A 17,744-nucleotide genomic window follows, 5' to 3' on the forward strand; every position below is an offset into this window, starting at 1 on the left:
CAAACATGTGTACAAACATATACAATCACATGTACAAAGGGAATTTTAGTACACTTCAGTTTAAGCCTACGTTTTGTGTAAACAGGTTTTTCCAGATATACGTTTTTCTGAATATTAATGTTTGTAAGAGCTTTTCTAGAACTCAGATATCTTGCACTTTTAGTCACTTCCACGTTAAGTAAAAGGTAAAACTTATGTTTTTAACATATTTATGTCCCCTGATGGTTCAGTAGTAAATTTGAAGATATATAACGCTGCAACCGGGCTTCAATACCTGCGATGGGCAGAACACTGAAAGTCCATTGAATAGCTTTAATAGAAAATCACATATACGCATGTTCACTACTAACACACCTTAGTTGTATGCTCTTAACGAAATCTAAATTTGAACTATAGCCAATTTGATTTTATTTATTTCTAAAGAAAGGACAATGTACAGTCATGTGAGAAAGTTAGGCCACCCTATGAAAACCTGTATTTTTGTAACATTTTTGGATATATAGATATTTAATCTCAATTTCAACAATACTGAGAAATTATAGGAATATAACTAAACAATTAAAACTGAAGAAAAGACTTTAAGATCTTCTGTAAATGTAATTCTACAAAAATGCATATTCTACCTGAGGAAAAACTTACGACACCTACCCCCTAATAGCTAGTGTTACCCCCTTTGGCTGAAATAACTGCAGTGAGACGCTTCTTGTAGCCATCTACCAATCTCTGACATCAGTCTGAAGAAAGTTTGCCCCACTCCTCAATGCAGAATTCTTTCAGCTGCGAGATGTTTGAGGGGTTTCTTGCATGTACAGCCTGTTTCTATTCACCCCACAGCATCTCAATAGGATTAAGATCTGGGCTTTGACCCGGCCATTCCAGGACTCTCCATTTCTTAGTTTTCAGTTAGTCCTTGGTAGATTTACTGGTATGTTTTGGGTCATTGTCGTGTTGCAGGGTCCAGTTCCGCTTCAGCTTTAATTTTCGTACAAATGGTCTCACATGATCCTCAAGCACCCTCTGATACGCAGTAAAATTCATGGTAGATTCTAGGATTATGAGCTGTCCAGGTCCTGCTGCAGCAAAGCAGCCCCAAAACATGACACTTCCACCTCCATGCTTCACAGTTGGTATGAGGTTCTTTTCCTGAAATGCTGTATTTGGTTTACGCCAAACATGTCCTCTGTTCTGGTGTCCAAATAATTCAATTTTGGACTTATCTGTCCAAAGAACATTATTCCAGAAGTCCTGGTCTTTGTCTACATTCTCTCTGGCAAACTTCAGTCTGGCCTTGATGTTTCTCTTAGAGAGCAAAGGTTTCCTCTTTGCACACCTTCCATGCAAGTTAAACTTGTGCAGTCTCTTTCTGATTGTAGAGGCATGCATTTTCACATCAACAGTAGTCAGAGCCTGCTGTAGGTCCCGTGATGACATGTTAGGATGTTTAGAGACCTCTTGTAGCATCTTGCGGTCTGCTCTCGGGGCGAACTTGCTAGGACGACCATACCTGGGCATGTTGGCAGTTGTTTTGAAAGCCATCCACTTGTTGACTATTTTCCGGGCAGTGGAATGGCTGATTTCAAAATCTTTTGGGATCTTTTTAAATCCATTTCGAGACTCATAAGCTGCTACAATTTTCTTTCTGAAGGCCTCAGACAGCTCTTTTTCTCTCACCATGATGCTCACTCTTACTTCAACAGTCAGGAGCACACCAAACTAAATGTTTGAGGTTTAAATAGGGCAAGCCTCATTCAAAATGCTGAGTAACAATCTTCTAATCATGTGCACCTGGTGTGATACACGTGTGTGAGTTGAGCCATTTTAAGTGGGAATAAATGTGGGGGTGTCCTAACTTTTTCCTCAGTTAGAATATGCATTTTTGTAGAATTACATTTACAGAAGATCTTGAAAAGGCTTTTCTTCAGTTTTAATTATTTAGTTATATTCCTATAATCTCTCACATTGTTGAAATTGAGATTAAATATCTATATATCCAAAAATGTTACAAAAATACAGGCTTTCATAGGGTGTCCTAACTTTTTCACATAACTGTACGTCTATCGGATTACCAGTGTTAGGGTTTCCTGTCCCCTTCTTGTTATCAACACGCGCATGGAACACAACACAAGAGGAGAAGACGAACTCGTTCGTTCGTTTGTGATAAGCACAAAGCTATACAACGAACCATCTATCTGTTCTCTGCCAACCACGGGTGTTGAAACTCGGTTTGCGTTATAAGTCTACCAACCTTTTGCTGTGCCACTTGGAGAAAGCGATGAAATTGATTTATTACATGGATAACGAAGATAAGGTTTTTCATCTTTTGATTTCATGTCCCTCTCTTGTAGCCAATATGCGCATGCTCAGTGAATGCTACTTTCGTTTCTTGGAATAAAAAAAGACAACAAACGATTAGGAAGAACACGTTGGTTTAGTGTGTGGACAGGGTAGCCATGTTTTACTGCGGTTGCATTCACCTCAGGTCAAGAACATCGTAAAATGGACGTTAACTGTGCTAGAACTGTAACAAAAACAGTCCAACCACCTTCCTCTGACACTTGCAACTATTAAGTAACGCTTAACTGAAGGCACGCACGTGATCAGAGCCGCGCGTAGTGTCACTTGGTAATATTTAAACAATGCCTCTAGTTTTCTTGTGAAATATTATATACACACATGTGTTTCAGCAACACACTTAACGACCTACTTATTGTCCTAAATGTTATAACGAAGTTCCGCATGCATGGATTTCAAGTTGTTGTTTTTTAAACCAAGTATAATTAATCCTATACATTAAACTAATATAAAGTAGGTGTATACGGGAAAAAGGTAAACTGATGTCAGGGAAAATTTCAAATGTTGAGATGTTAATGTGCATCACACTGGTTAGAATACAATCTCTCTTTATTCTGTATATCCACTAAACTCCATAGTTTCTATTTAACAGTCTTTCCATATAACTCAGTCTCTCCTGTACACATAACTCTAAAATCTGTTTTTATCTGTCTAGCCACATAACTTCTCAATCTCTCTTTGTCTGTCCACATATAAAGACTTATTACCCAGTTACTGACATGAGACAATCTTCTTCAGGACATATATATCTACAGAGTCACCCAGGTTACTGACTTAAGAGAATTCCCTTCCGAATATACATCTACAAAGTTCCCCAGGTTACTGACTTAAACGAATCCCTTCAGGTTGTATATCTACCTCAAATACAATTCAGTGAACGGTAAAACAAACGGTAAAAGCTTGGCATACACTGACCTCTTTGTTTCAGTAACCCATGGGTTGACGTGCTGTAAATACAGCTGGGTGTACTTTATACTGGACTCTCCTGACCAGAAAAAGGATAATTAATCAGTACCATTCGCTGCTAAAACTATGTTTTGTAACTCCTAATTAAACGGATAATAGGGCTGACTGTCCTTATTATAACGCACACAAAGCTCACAGGTTCATGTCTTGAGCCTTCCATCCATAACCAGTAAAGAGTGCTTGGTTCGTGACATTAGTTAGCAAAGACATTTCCAGTAGTTACTATTTTTTTACAACTATAACACACGTGATATGTAAAAAGTTGCCTAACTGGTTAATATCGTCAGAAGTGAAACGTTTCAGAACTGTAAAAATCGAGAGCAAGATAAATCTGTAAAGACAACTTAACGAAAGATAAGCAAAACATATCTAACTATGGCATCTCTCCGTGGCACAGCGGTATATCTGCGGACTTACAAACCTAGAAACCGGATTTCAATACCCGTGGAGGGCAGAGCACAGATAGCCTTTTGTGTAGCTTCAAACACACACTAAATGTATGACAAGAAAACCATTAAGTTTAAGCCTTTCTTCTGACCTCACCTACTGTATGCCCTGGCATGGCCAGTGGGTTAAGGCGTTCGACTCATAAGCTGAGGGTCGCGGGTTAGAGTCCCCGTCGCACCAAACATGTTCGCCCTTTCAGCCGTGAGGGGGTTATAATGCGCGGTCAATCCCACTATTCGTTGGTAAAAGAGTAGCCCAAGAGTTGGCGGTGGGTGGTGATGACTAGCTGCCTTTTCTCTAGTCTTACACTGCTATATTAGGGACGGCTAACGCATATATCCCTTGTGTAGCTTTGCGCGAAATTCAAAAATAAACATCTCCTTTGAAAGTTGACCTAAACATTGTCCAGTTCTTTTGGTTTTTTACGCCCGTTTAAGAACACTTCACGGTTATCAAGACGGCTGGTATGGATATTAAAAGTTTTTGTTAACTTGTAGATGACCATAGAAGGTCGAAAGGTTGTTCTCTAGTTTATTTTAATTAAAGTGGATTTCTCCTCATTAAGAATTACTTTAAGGTTCACCCAGTTGACTTCTGTATCGAAAAAAATACATTTTAAACGGTTAAGTTCGTACGGTTTTCATTGCAGTGTTTTATGTGTTTAAAATTAGTAAACAAAATAATCGCTAATTTTCCCGCGAATATAACCATCAAGTAAACTTACATTTGATTACTACAACAGCGATCATCTTGTACGCCCCAGTAAAGAGTTTGTTGAGATAATATAGGGTGGTTACGGGGAGGTGTGTGGTATCCATCTGGAATACGGGTTCTTCTCCGCAAGGTGGCGCGTTCCAGGGAGATGGCCCTTGGCGTTCTTACCAAGTTCTTCTGACCTGCACTCTCCGTTTCATTTTCTGATGACCTCAATTTTGACCTCGAATTCCTTCCTACTATCTTTCTCTCAGGAGCTAGTTGCAAAGCAGACGACACAGTTGTCAGTTCCTCCAAATTCCAAACCAGTTCATCGCATCCTCTTTCTATGAGCTCTCTCTTCCTGTCTGCAATCAATTGCTTCCTACTGCATCGTTTAAAATCTTTGTGTCTTCCCTTCCTCAAGTTTTTTCTATCATTCCGAACTATCATTTGGTTAAAATCTTTGTGTCTTTCCTTCCTCAAGTTTCCTGTATCGTCCCTAACTGTTAAGTGGTCGCGCCAAGTAAGACGATTTGATCCAATTTCACGATCACTCTTCATGGGATTCAATGAATTCACTAATCCGTCTGGATTGCTGGATCTTTCGTCATCTGTAACTGCCTTATCTTCCTCGTCTTTATTTTTTGGAGGGTCGCGAGTATCCTTGATTTCATCACTACTAGGTGCCTCCCTGCTGTTATCAAAATGTGTTGTTCCAGTGGTCTGGGCCAATGGCATATCGTTAGTGTTATCAAAATGTGTTGTTCCAGTGGTCTGAGCCAATGGTATATCGTTAGTGTTATCAAAATGTGTTGTGCCAGTGGTCTGGGCCAATGGCGTATCGCTGGTTTTATCAGAAACTGTTGCTCCAGCGGTCTCGACTAATGGCGTGTCGTTGGTGTTATCAGAAACTGTTGCTACAGCAGTCTGCACCAATGGCGTAGTTTGTGCGCCAATGAGCGGATAACAGTTTGGAAAAGAACTAAGTGAATTATTCTCACATATAATAGAAGTCTTGCTGCTATCTGATTTCAACTTTCCTTTACTATCTAATCTGAGATTCGCCTCTTCTGACGAGCCGGTACCGGAATCGGTCAATTTCACCAACTTCTTGGACCTGAAGGCCTCGCTCTTTCGATAATCACAAAAAAAACTGTCACGCGCTGGTAACGTAACGTGATCGGTTTCCATAACAACAGACTTGTTCATAATTATCACACTGGGCCTAGTGATATAGTTGTTATCAATATTGGTTGAACAAAGTAAATTTCAAAACGTTCCAGTTTGACCTAATTTTCGTTTCGTTCCTACTGTTTCACGTAGTGACAGAATGACAAGCAACGCATTTATCCATACATACCAAAAAGTTCAATCACAGCGTCTGTGGGGGTACTCAAAGTGGGGTATCTACCCCACAGACAAATCGTTAGAAAACAAGTCCGCTTTAAGATTGTTTTCGATTTTTAACTTTCACAAACACCCGAGCTGCTAGCAGAAAAATCGCTACAGTTATTTCACACATTAACACAAAACAGCTACCTACTTCACAAACAGCTAGTGGCCCCTTTCAAAACCAATCACGTGTCCTCTCATCAAAATCCACTTTGACGACACTTGTCCTCAATTATTTCACGTGAATGTTAAAAAAACAACCAACAAAGTATCATGTCGCTCTGGCACACAAAGTTTTCCGACAAACAACATTTAGCTACCTGAGCTCCTACATATCACCAGTCTATACTGTGTGGAAACACGAGACGTTAGGATAAAACCACCCTTTTATTTTACTTTGCACCTTGTATATTAAGGATGGTTAGAAACGCTCGTCAACACTTGAATGAATCGACAACTGAATATTTGATCGTAAGCACCTCATCAAATCAAAAGAACGTAACTCTTTCTTCAGTAACTGTCTTGTCTGTTTTTGTCGTTCATATGACTCGAATCGCGGACTTCTCAAACATCTTACTCCCAACCAGTTTCGCGATAGCAATCTCAATGGAGTATGACGTCATTCGCGCTACCTTCTGTCACGTTATCAGTGTAGCAGGCTGTGACTGGCGCCCCCTTTCTACCAGCTGGCGACAGTACGAGCGCCACGTACGCGTTTTTGCGTGAAAATGGCACCGCTCTGATTAAAAAGTTTCACGAGCACAAAACGATCGAGCAAGAGAGAGCGTTTGACTTAGTGCTGATCGTACGAAATAAGATGTTTAGTGTTAACTCGTAACTTTGTTTTTAGCAGTGCGGCTTGTCCCACAGTTTCAGTAGGAACACGCTTAATAGTTGACGATTGGTACAAACACACACACACGCAAAAAAAAAAAAAGCGAGTCAAACAATCCTAACCAGGCTGTGGTGACGTCGACAGAACCTTTTAGTAACCGTAAGATTACCAAACTGTAGTTTCCCATGGTTTACACGGATGAGAGACTTAACCATCTTACTTTGTGTAATACATGTTGCTTGGAGTAACACGTAATCTATCTCTCTTGGTACGTTTCCACGGAAACTCACTGTGTGTGAACTTTATCATAACTGTTCTCAAATGTTACGGTTTAGTGCAGAAACTGCCTTGAGCTATTTCATGTCCAAACACCAAAAATAAATACATATAACGGACGATTCCTTAAAACACGTTTCACATCACGTGACCGTATTCATAAAGATAAGTCGGAGAGGTAAAATACATAATTATACTGCAATTAGCTTTAGAGTGTCAGGATCAGAATCCAGATTCTGTGGATCTGAGATCCCAGTTTGACGGTGACGCAATAAAGGCTTAAATCAGTCTTGGTTCAAAAAAACGTTACAGAAAACACTAAATAAAATTAACAAAACTTTGTAAAATGGACGGCAACTGTCTGTTGCGGAGACACAAGTGTAGAGGACGACTTAAGGTGTATAAAAGACCGACAACACCTACACACACACACACTGACCTGAAGAAGAAAGGCAGAAGACTTTCAAAACGTCGTCCTCTACACTTGTGTTTCCACAACAGGCAGTTACCGTCCATTCTACAAAGTTTCATATTCTGCCTAAACAATCTATCAAAGTATATGTAAATAAAATTACTGTTTTGTGTGGGGTGGGAAAACCTCAAACATCAGCTCAAACCGATCACGATCCTTGACGAGATTTAACATTTACGTTGACAATAAACAGGGTGGCTCAAACTTATCTCTCCTACTTCAAAATGTAATTAAAGAAAATACAACCAAGCAGTTTCAAGCATCTTGTACCTCAACTCAAACAGTTTTTACTGACATGTCTGTAAATTTCTACGAGTGCACCTGCTCGTCTAATCGATATTCGATTTTAGTGCGTGTTCGTTGTTACGACGTCCATTATTCTGCTTTTTAGTTCTATGATGTTTGCTGTACGTGTGCGATATACGATATCCTTAACATACCCTCATACTTCATTCTTATAGAAGTATCCCAATTTCGCTGAACAACAGTCACTGATTTGATCTCTAACGTCACATTGAGACTTTCCTTGCACAGTTTCCATTGATAACACAACAAGTGACAAACACGACAACAACAAAAACATGACAATAAAATATCTATGTTAGCTACATGATGTTTTTGGTTATATCTTCTTAATTATTATTCTTTAAACCTAGAAAGATAATTTTGGGGCATCCTGTAATATAATGCAAATAAATCACAGGATTTTGACATTCTATCTTAGAGATCGATATGTGGAGAAAAATAATTCTATATTGGTATAGATTTTTATCAATAAGCCCACAGAGGGAGCCATGCAACAGTCACATGCAAATATTGTTACTATAGGTAGGATACTTTGAATAACTTTGTTTGTTTCAAAACTATCGTGAAAAAATAAATTAACGATTATTTGTGCAAACTTGTCCCTACTTTTCAATTGATAACACCAGATAGAAGTATGCCTGCCATCCGCAGTGTCTTGAAATCTAAGAACTCTAACAGAAACAGAGTTCTAAAATCTAACAGAAATCTAACAAAACTGGTGTTTTGAAATTCAGAGCATATCAAAAAAATCTTGAATACTTTATTGGTGGTTAACTGTGAGTATAAGCCCGTGACTGCATGAGGCGTTGTGAAAATCTTCTAGACTGTTGTTTTTTTTTTAAGCTAGTAGTATTATAATTCCGGATTATTTAGCCCCTCAACCCTATCTCACTGTAGAACCGGTTACTCTAAAGCTACGAATGTAGGTCAGCTCAGTTGAACACGGTCAGACGATAGAAAACAAGTATTTCTTAACGAAGTTTCTAAAATACTCGTTGTGTGTTTTTGACGTATCCATTATAACTAGTGCATGGTCCAGTTTTAAAACTTTCTTTTACAAAATGTCTATAAAGACTGTTTTTTGCTTTAGAGTTTTCTTTTTTTCTGTTATTATTTATGTACTGGATGAGCGAAAACAATTTCTTAATGTTACTTACGAAATTATTTGATGAACTGAAAGAATGACCCCCTGATTTATGACTCTTAAAGCGGAACAGAGTTGTTTTCACTAACGACAAATTAACATTAATTACTCCTGGACACTTTAATACTTGTTTTTGTTAGTACTAGACACTTTACGTTCGCCTTACAAGACACTAGTTTTTGTTAGTACGAGACAATTTAGGTTCGCTTACAGTAACACTAGTTTTTATTAGTACACTAGTTTTTGTTAGTACTAGACACTTTAGGTTCGTCTTACAAGACACTAGTTTTTGTTAGTACTAGACACTTTAGGTTCGCTGACAGACAATAGTGTTTGTTAGTACTAGACACTCTAGGTTCGCTTACAGTAACAATAGTTTTTGTTAGTACTAGACACTCTAGGTTCGTCTTACAGTAACACTAGTTTTTGTTAGTATGAGACACTATAGGTTCGCTTACAGTAACACTAGATTTTGTTAATACTAGACACTATAGATTTGCTTACAGTAACACTAATTTCTGTTAGTACTAGAAACTATAGGTTCGCTTACAGTAACACTAGTTTTTGTTAGTATGAGACACTATAGGTTCGCTTACAGTAACACTAGTTTTTGTTAATACTAGACACTATAGATTTGCTTACAGTAACACTAATTTCTGTTAGTACTAGAAACTATAGGTTCGCTTACAGTAACACTAGTTTTTGTTAATACTAGACACTCTAGGTTCGTCTTACAGTAACACTAATTTTTGTTAGTACTAGACACTATAGATTCGCTTACAGTAACACTAGTTTTTGTTAGTACTAGACACTATAGATTCGCTTACAGTAACACTAGTTTTTGTTAGTACTAGACACTATAGGTTCGCTTACAGTAACACTAGTTTTTGTTAGTACTAGACACTATAGATTCGCTTACAGTAACACTAATGTTTGTTAGTACTAGATACTATAGGTTGGCTTACAGTAACACAAGTTTTTGTTAGTACTAGACACAATAGGTTCGCTTACAGTAACACTAGTTTTTTTTAGTACTAGACACTATAGGTTCGCTTACAGTAACACTAGTTTTTGTTAGTACTAGACACTATAGGTTCGTCTTACAGTAACACTAGTTTTTGTTAGTACCAGACACTATAGGTTCGTCTTACAGTAACACTAGTTTTTGTTAGTACTAGACACTATAGATTCGCTTACAGTAACGCTAATGTTTGTTAGTACTAGATACTATAGGTTCGCTTACAGTAACACTAGTTTTTGTTAGTACTAGATACTATAGGTTCGCTTACAGTAACACTAGTTTTTGTTAGTACTAGATACTATAGGTTCGCTTACAGTAACACTAGTTTTTGTTAGTACTAGACACTCTAGGTTCGTCTTACAGTAACACTAGTTTTTGTTAGTACTAGACACTATAGGTTCGTCTTACAGTAACACTAGTTTTTGTTAGTACTAGACACTATAGATTCGCTTACAGTAACACTAATGTTTGTTAGTACTAGATATTATAGGTTCGCTTACAGTAACACTAGTTTTTGTTAGTACTAGATACTATAGGTTCGCTTACAGTAACACTAGTTTTTGTTAGTACTAAATACTATAGGTTCGCTTACAGTAACACTAGTTTTTGTTAGTACTAGATACTATAGGTTCGCTTACAGTAACACTAGTTTTTGTTAGTACTAGATACTATAGGTTCGCTTACAGTAACACTAGTTTTTGTTAGTACTAGACACTCTAGGTTCGTCTTACAGTAACACTAGTTTTTGTTAGTACTAGACACTATAGGTTCGCTTACAGTAACACTAGTTTTTGTTAGTACTAGATACTATAGGTTCGCTTACAGTAACACTAGTTTTTGTTAGTACTAGACACTATAGGTTCGCTTACATTAACACTAGTTTTTGTTAGTACCAGACACTATAGGTTCGCTTACAGTAACACTAGTTTTTGTTAGTACCAGACACCATAGGTTCGTCTTACATTAACACTAGTTTTTGTTCGTACTAGACACCATAGGTTCGTCTTACATTAACACTAGTTTTTGTTAGTACTAGACACTATAGGTTCGTCTTACATTAACACTAGTTTTTGTTAGTACTAGACACTCTAGGTTCGCTTACATCTCGTCTCATCTGATCGAAACAAAAAAACCGTTGACAAACGCACCCTGGAGGTATTTATTATATTAAAAAACTCTCATATTGAGCACTTTTGCTTCAAACTTAGGTTACACCGTATGTCAGTGATATTTACTTTGAATATTCAAACAGAACTAACATACAAACAATCTAGATGAAGGCTGGGATCCAAACATCTTCTGTAAGACCGTTTTAGGTAAGTGACTGTGATTAGTGTATTTTTACAGTGATGTTACAAGTTGGTAGTAAGAGCCCACTTCCGTTGTGAACTGATATAACTGAAAGTAGATGAAGATGTGGAGACAGGTGCATGTGGATCCAAGTTAAAACGTGGAGAAACTCGAATTAACTTCAACTCGTTTTTATTTTTTAAGGTAGGTTAAGACACTACAGATAGGTTTTAAAGCAACAACTAAAAGTACGAATCTTCAAATTCATTTTTTCTTTTTTTAATTATATTAAGACAATATCGACAGATTTTAAAGCAACAATTGATAGTACTAATCCTGAAGTGTAGGTGTCGCTCTTACTAACTGTTTCACTCCTGCCCTTTTCTAATCCAAAGTAACTGGATAAAAATTCAAACTGCTGATCCTGAACAAACTAGACGTTTCTTATAAACGAAACAAACTGTTATAAAAACAGTTTCCTGGTTTCTACAGCAAATAAGTTGTTACAAAAAAACAGTTTCATGGTTTCTACAACAAACGAGCTGTTATAAAAACACTTTCCTGGTTTCTACAATAAATAAACTGCTATACAAAACAGTTCCTAGTTTCTACACGTACACGGAGACAACAGATCGACAGTCCTTGAAAGTCGAGGCGAAAAAATAACTGAACAGACAGCCAATAAACAGTGAGAAGTGTACACTGATGACTGACGAACATTTACAGGCCTTTTCTGAAGCAATGCGATTGAAATACGAACTACTTAAAATGTGTTGTGTATGAAAAGTGACCGATGTACTCTGTAAACCTTGAAATCTGACCATGTGCCCAGCTTTTCATTCGCTATAGAAACACGGTTTCAACATTTCACTCTCTCGGAGTTATCTTGAAACTTAACCATGTGTCCAGCTCTTCATTTGCTACAGAAACACGGTTTCAACGTTTCACTAACACTGAATTATCTTGAAATCTGGTCAAGTGTCCAGCTCTTCAGTCGCAGTTGGTTAGATTGTCTATTTTATCAACAAATCCACATAAGAACTATCAGTTTTCCAAGAGGAAAATTAATCAACAGCGCCCATCGCCAACTACTCTTTTCTGAGGTAATACTGGGTTATAACAGTCACTATTTACAGTACACCACGGGCTAATATAACAGTTTGTTTTTGGATTTCGCGCAAAGCTATACGAGGGCTATCTGCGCTACCCGTCCCTAATTTAAGACTAGAGGGAAGGCAGCTAGTCATCACCACCCACCGCCAACTCTTTGGCTACTCTTTACCAATGAATAGTGGGATTGACCGTCACATTATAACGTTCCCACGGCTGAAAGGGCGAGCATGTTTGGTGTGACACTTCGAATGCCTTAACCATCAGGCCATGCCGGGCCTAGTAAATATCCTAGTTTACATTTGTATTATACGTAGTAGTAAATGATTTATTACATTTATTTACTATTGTTGTTTAGTCACTGTATAAACCAATAAATTATCTAATGTTCTGTATTTATTTGAGACCAGATAAAGTGAATCATACATTAAAAATTATTCATAACATGCCTCTTTGTCAAAATATTTCAATTAATAGCATTAGCAGGATTAATATATAACACTAAACATCTAAACAAGTAACAGCTACACTGGCTAAACGTGACAGGAATGGTACATGAAGCTTTACTTGTAAAAACTCCCTAAGCAGACCCAGCCTGGTCAAGAGTTCTTGGGTTAATGGCCAAGAACACCGCCAGCAGTTACGGTATCCAGTTGATGACCTAGATAAGAGTAACCACAGAAACTTCACTCAGTTTTAAGAGTACCTATTATTAATCGCATAATTTTTAGCAGTTCTTCCTATAGGAGTTATTTTTATTATTATGTTGTAAATTAACATTTGGAAACAATTCCGCTTAGTGTTTGTTGCCCGACATAGTTTAAACCATATTGGTGACTTTTTGTCTATATGCATTATTATATGGATTAACTTATTTCACAATAGTTTTAAATATTATTATAATTAGTATCTCAGCTGTTAATACAAGACAAATAGTGTTTAATGTCCCTTAAATCCAAAGTGTCATTAAATACGTAATATGGTAGCGCCATCTAGTGACGCAATATACATTTACTTAATTAAAAGATCCAAAAAACATATTCTTGTGATATTAAATACAGCTTAGAAGAGCTTTAAATAAATGAAGAAACATAAATGAAGATAATTTATCATTTGTTCTTACACGAATATCACAAGCAGTGGTTAACTTAAATGAAACTATTCTTAATCTTACAAGCATTAATAATAAATAGTTCTCATCATCAAGAACCAAGAACAAAGTCTTGTTTCTTACGTGGAAAATAAATATTTTAATCTCTTTTAGTGTAATATTAAAAACATATCGAAGTTAATGCCATCTAGGGAACGCTCACCGTACTATATGTTTCCAAATATAACATGTAATTCCACCTTTTGTCTTATGATGTCATTCACATCGCATAATTTCAATTTTCTGACCGTTTTCCAACCATAACGACTACTTACACAACAATTTGAATGTAAAATAAATTGATTTATGCCTTAAAGTTGTTACTGTTTTATGGATTATAAAATGCCTAATGTTGAATTTCTTGTTGTTTTGCGGAAAATAATGTTTTACATTCTAATATTGACCGAAAAATACTGTGCTATTTAGAAGTTATTTCTGTATATCTACTCTTCCATTGACTGACACATCAGAAGTGACAGACAAACAGATCTGAATGTTTCAAAACACGATACTCTTGAACCTAACTGATACTTTCGGCTTTGGGTGCGTCATAAAAGTAACAGCCAATTCCAGATTCGGTTATGATTAGACACTTCGAGCAGAGGGTGCTAGTGCCCGGTAAGCCTACCTCATTGTCAGTAGATCTCAATTATGAACGGCTAAGAATGAACCATAGGGGACTCTGACCTACAAGTTTTAGTCCATTGTGTGTCTAAGATGTCGTTCAGCCTTTACTTTTTAGAGTAAATTTTTATTATATCAATACAGTAGCGATGGTTTAAAGTTTATAAAAGCAAGTTTTCACCTGACTTAAGCCATTTTGTTAGGGGGAAGTGTATTAAGTTCCGTCTTTGACAAAAAAGCACCATTCCAATAACATAAGTGGCCATCAAAAATTAAATATTGGATAACAGAAAATAAAATAAAAAATAGTTTACTGAATTTAAGGTCATGGGAGTATTTTTAGAGAATAGTACCTAAATACAAAGGTACTTCTGATGACGTGTATAACACTAAAAATCGGGATTCAATACTAGCCGTGGGCCTGGAACAGATAGCCAATTGTGTAACTTTGTGCTTAATAACAAAAAAAACAAAAAAACACGTAGTTTTAACTTCACCAGCGAGAGGAAATTCTGTGAAGTCGAGTGTACAGTAACTTTGTAGGAGGAAAACAATATAAGAAAGTTTCTCGAATAATCAATAGTTCGATCAATATTATATTATCTACATACACACATGATGCACAGATTTAAATGGTCTTTCCTGGGATTCTTCACGAGTCATATCTTCAACCATGCTTAATATAAAGAACAATCTGTGTCACCTGTAGTTCGTACTGTGTCCAGCTTAATAAAACTCGTTAATAAAAACTAAGTTTCATTAACTTTAACAAACTTAACGAATTATATTTTTCATGTGAGTATTCTATGTGTAACTAGTTTATACTCTTCCCTGGTTCATGAACATACACTAAAATCTGGGGTTCGATTCCTCGCAGGGGACACAAACAATGATTAGTACTGCTTGAAGGGGTTAGGACATTTTCATACAACCTCTGTCTGTAAAGAGATACAATACCTGTGGCTGTAATGAAGAGAGAAAGGGTCTCGTGCACTTTCATATAAATCATCAACAAACACAAAAAAACAACAACAACAGGACTCTAGGGGTGTAATTTATGTAATCTAGATATTTAGAAAAGGAACTCGGTCAACTTCTGGAAGTGAAAGAATTTGGAATTTAAGTACTGACAACAATCACGAGAGGGCTGATTTACCACTAAGATAAACTTGTGGAAGACTAACAGAACTCCAATTTCCTGAATCAAGGCTTAGCTGTTCACACGAGGTGTGATGAACTACCTTGGGCCCGGCATGGCCAGGTGGGTTAAGGCGTGCGACTCGTAATCCGAGGGTCGTGGGTTCGTATCCCCGTCGCGCCAAACATGCTCGCCCTTTTAGCCGTAGGGGCGTTATAATGTTACAGTCAATCCCACTATTCGTTGGTAAAAGAGTAGCCCAAGAGTTGGCGGTGGGTGGTGATGACTAGCTGCCTTCCCTCTAGTCTTACACTGCTAAATTAGGGACGGCTAGAGCAGATAGTCCTCGAGTAGCTTTGCGCGAAATTCAAAAACAAACAAACGAACGAACTACCCTGATTTTGAAGGTAATAATTGATATACATAATGTATCCCGTTATTTAATCGTTATTTTAAATACATTCCATTTCTGCGTTATTACCGAAGTTCTAATGGCATGCTAAACAATGTAATAATATTAGTGTTCAGCCATAAACACAGAGATGTTTTGGTTTCCTCACTAAAACAGTAATACAGGGACGTTGAAAACCACCACAAGCCTCCATCTAGTCACGTGTAGTCCAATAAAGAATGTCTAATTATTTTGTCAGAGATGGTAACTATAAATACACCTGGTTTGATTACCAACCCCTAATTGATTGGGATATATACGTAATTGTGGAATTGAAACCAATTTACCAGCTATTTTTACACGTGAATGCGTCTGAAAAACAATAAAATGAAAACAGCAAAGTGAACAAATAAATCTCCACAAAGAGCACGAAGTGGGCTTCCCTTCGACAACAAACAGGATTTCCTTATTGCTCAGTGGCCGTAGAGCTTACGAATGATATGTTCTCCACCCAGAGAATTCTATGGCTTTACAGTTATTTTTCCCCACAGGTAGGTTGGCGAAAATATAATTTTTACCCATTTCAGTTGCAGAGAATATATTAAAAATACTATTTATTAAATCTTTTATCTTGAAAACGGAACCAGAGAGATGTGATACTGTCAAACAAGTTTAGAACGTTCATGTAAATAAAGAACTACAACACTACCTCTGCTGCTTACTTTAACTAAAATTCAACAGTTATTACTCCAACAATACCTCTGCTGCTTATTTTAACTAAACTCCAACAGTTATTACTACAACAATACCTCTGCTACATAATTAAACTAAACTCCAACAGTTATTACTACAACAATACCTCTGCTACTTACTTTAACTAAACTCCAACAGTTATTACTACAACAATACCTCTGCTGCTTATTTTAACTAAACTCCAACAGTTATTACTACAACAATACCTCTGCTGCTTATTTTAACTAAACTCCAACAGTTATTACTACAACAATACCTCTGCTGCTTATTTTAACTAAACTCCAACAGTTATTACTACAACAATACCTCTGCTACTTAATTAAACTAAACTCCAACAGTTATTACTACAACAATACCTCTGCTACTTAATTTAACTAAACTCCAACAGTTATTACTACAACAATACCTCTGCTGCGTATTTTAACTAAAATCCAACAGTTATTACTACAACAATACCTCTGCTACTTACTTTAACTAAACTCCAACAGTTATTACTACAACAATACCTCTGCTGCTTACTTTAACTAAACTCCAACAGTTATTACTACAACAATACCTCTGCTACTTAATTAAACTAAACTCCAACAGTTATTACTACAACAATACCTCTGCTACTTACTTTAACTAAACTCCAACAGTTATTACTACAACAATACCTCTGCTACTTACTTTAACTAAACTCCAACAGTTATTACTACAACAATACCTCTGCTGCTTACTTTAACTAAACTCCAACAGTTATTACTACAACAATACCTCTGCTGCTTACTTTAACTAAACTCCAACAGTTATTACTACAACAATACCTCTGCTACTTAATTAAACTAAACTCCAACAGTTATTACTACAACAATACCTCTGCTACTTAATTAAACTAAACTCCAACAGTTATTACTACAACAATACCTCTGCTACTTAATTAAACTAAACTCCAACAGTTATTACTACAACAATACCTCTGCTACTTATTTTAACTAAAATCCAACAGTTATTACTACAACAATACCTCTGCTACTTACTTTAACTAAACTCCAACAGTTATTACTACAACAATACCTCTGCTGCGTATTTTAACTAAAATCCAACAGTTATTACTACAACAATACCTCTGCTACTTACTTTAACTAAAATCCAACAAGATGCTTTGAGAAATGAAGTGAACACAAGGACTGTGACAAGGAAATATATCGATGGTGCCATGATAAAATGTGTCATGTGTTATATACAATTATGAAAAGAAGAGCGGAGATTCCGGTGACAATATGATGAAATAATCTCTAACAGATCGTTTTTTGGAACCTGTTTTCATGTTAAACTCTGCACAAATAGAAACCCTACAATGGTGTCCTAGACTGTTAGTTACCAGTTTAAATTACCTATT

The 17,744-nt window shown here is 36.7% G+C and overlaps 1 protein-coding gene across 6 annotated transcripts in view; it reads right to left on the reverse strand.

Moving 5' to 3' along the window:
* The window catches only part of LOC143237880 (IQ motif and SEC7 domain-containing protein 1-like), a 116,503-nt gene that overhangs the window by 50,019 nt on the left and 48,740 nt on the right, over positions 1 to 17,744 (reverse strand). The window contains exon 1 of one of the 6 annotated variants that reach the window (XM_076477586.1): positions 4,490 to 6,440. The exons of 4 other annotated variants lie outside the window; for them this stretch is intronic. In XM_076477586.1, the coding sequence (XP_076333701.1) occupies positions 4,490 to 5,670 (1,181 nt within the window). In that variant the 5' untranslated portion in view covers positions 5,671 to 6,440. Of the gene's footprint in view, positions 1 to 4,489; positions 6,441 to 17,744 lie in introns of those variants that run through there. One more of the 6 variants, XM_076477585.1, reaches the window with a different exon arrangement.

Source organism: Tachypleus tridentatus, chromosome 13, assembly GCF_004210375.1.
Source record: "Tachypleus tridentatus isolate NWPU-2018 chromosome 13, ASM421037v1, whole genome shotgun sequence".
NCBI lineage: Eukaryota > Metazoa > Arthropoda > Merostomata > Xiphosura > Limulidae > Tachypleus > Tachypleus tridentatus.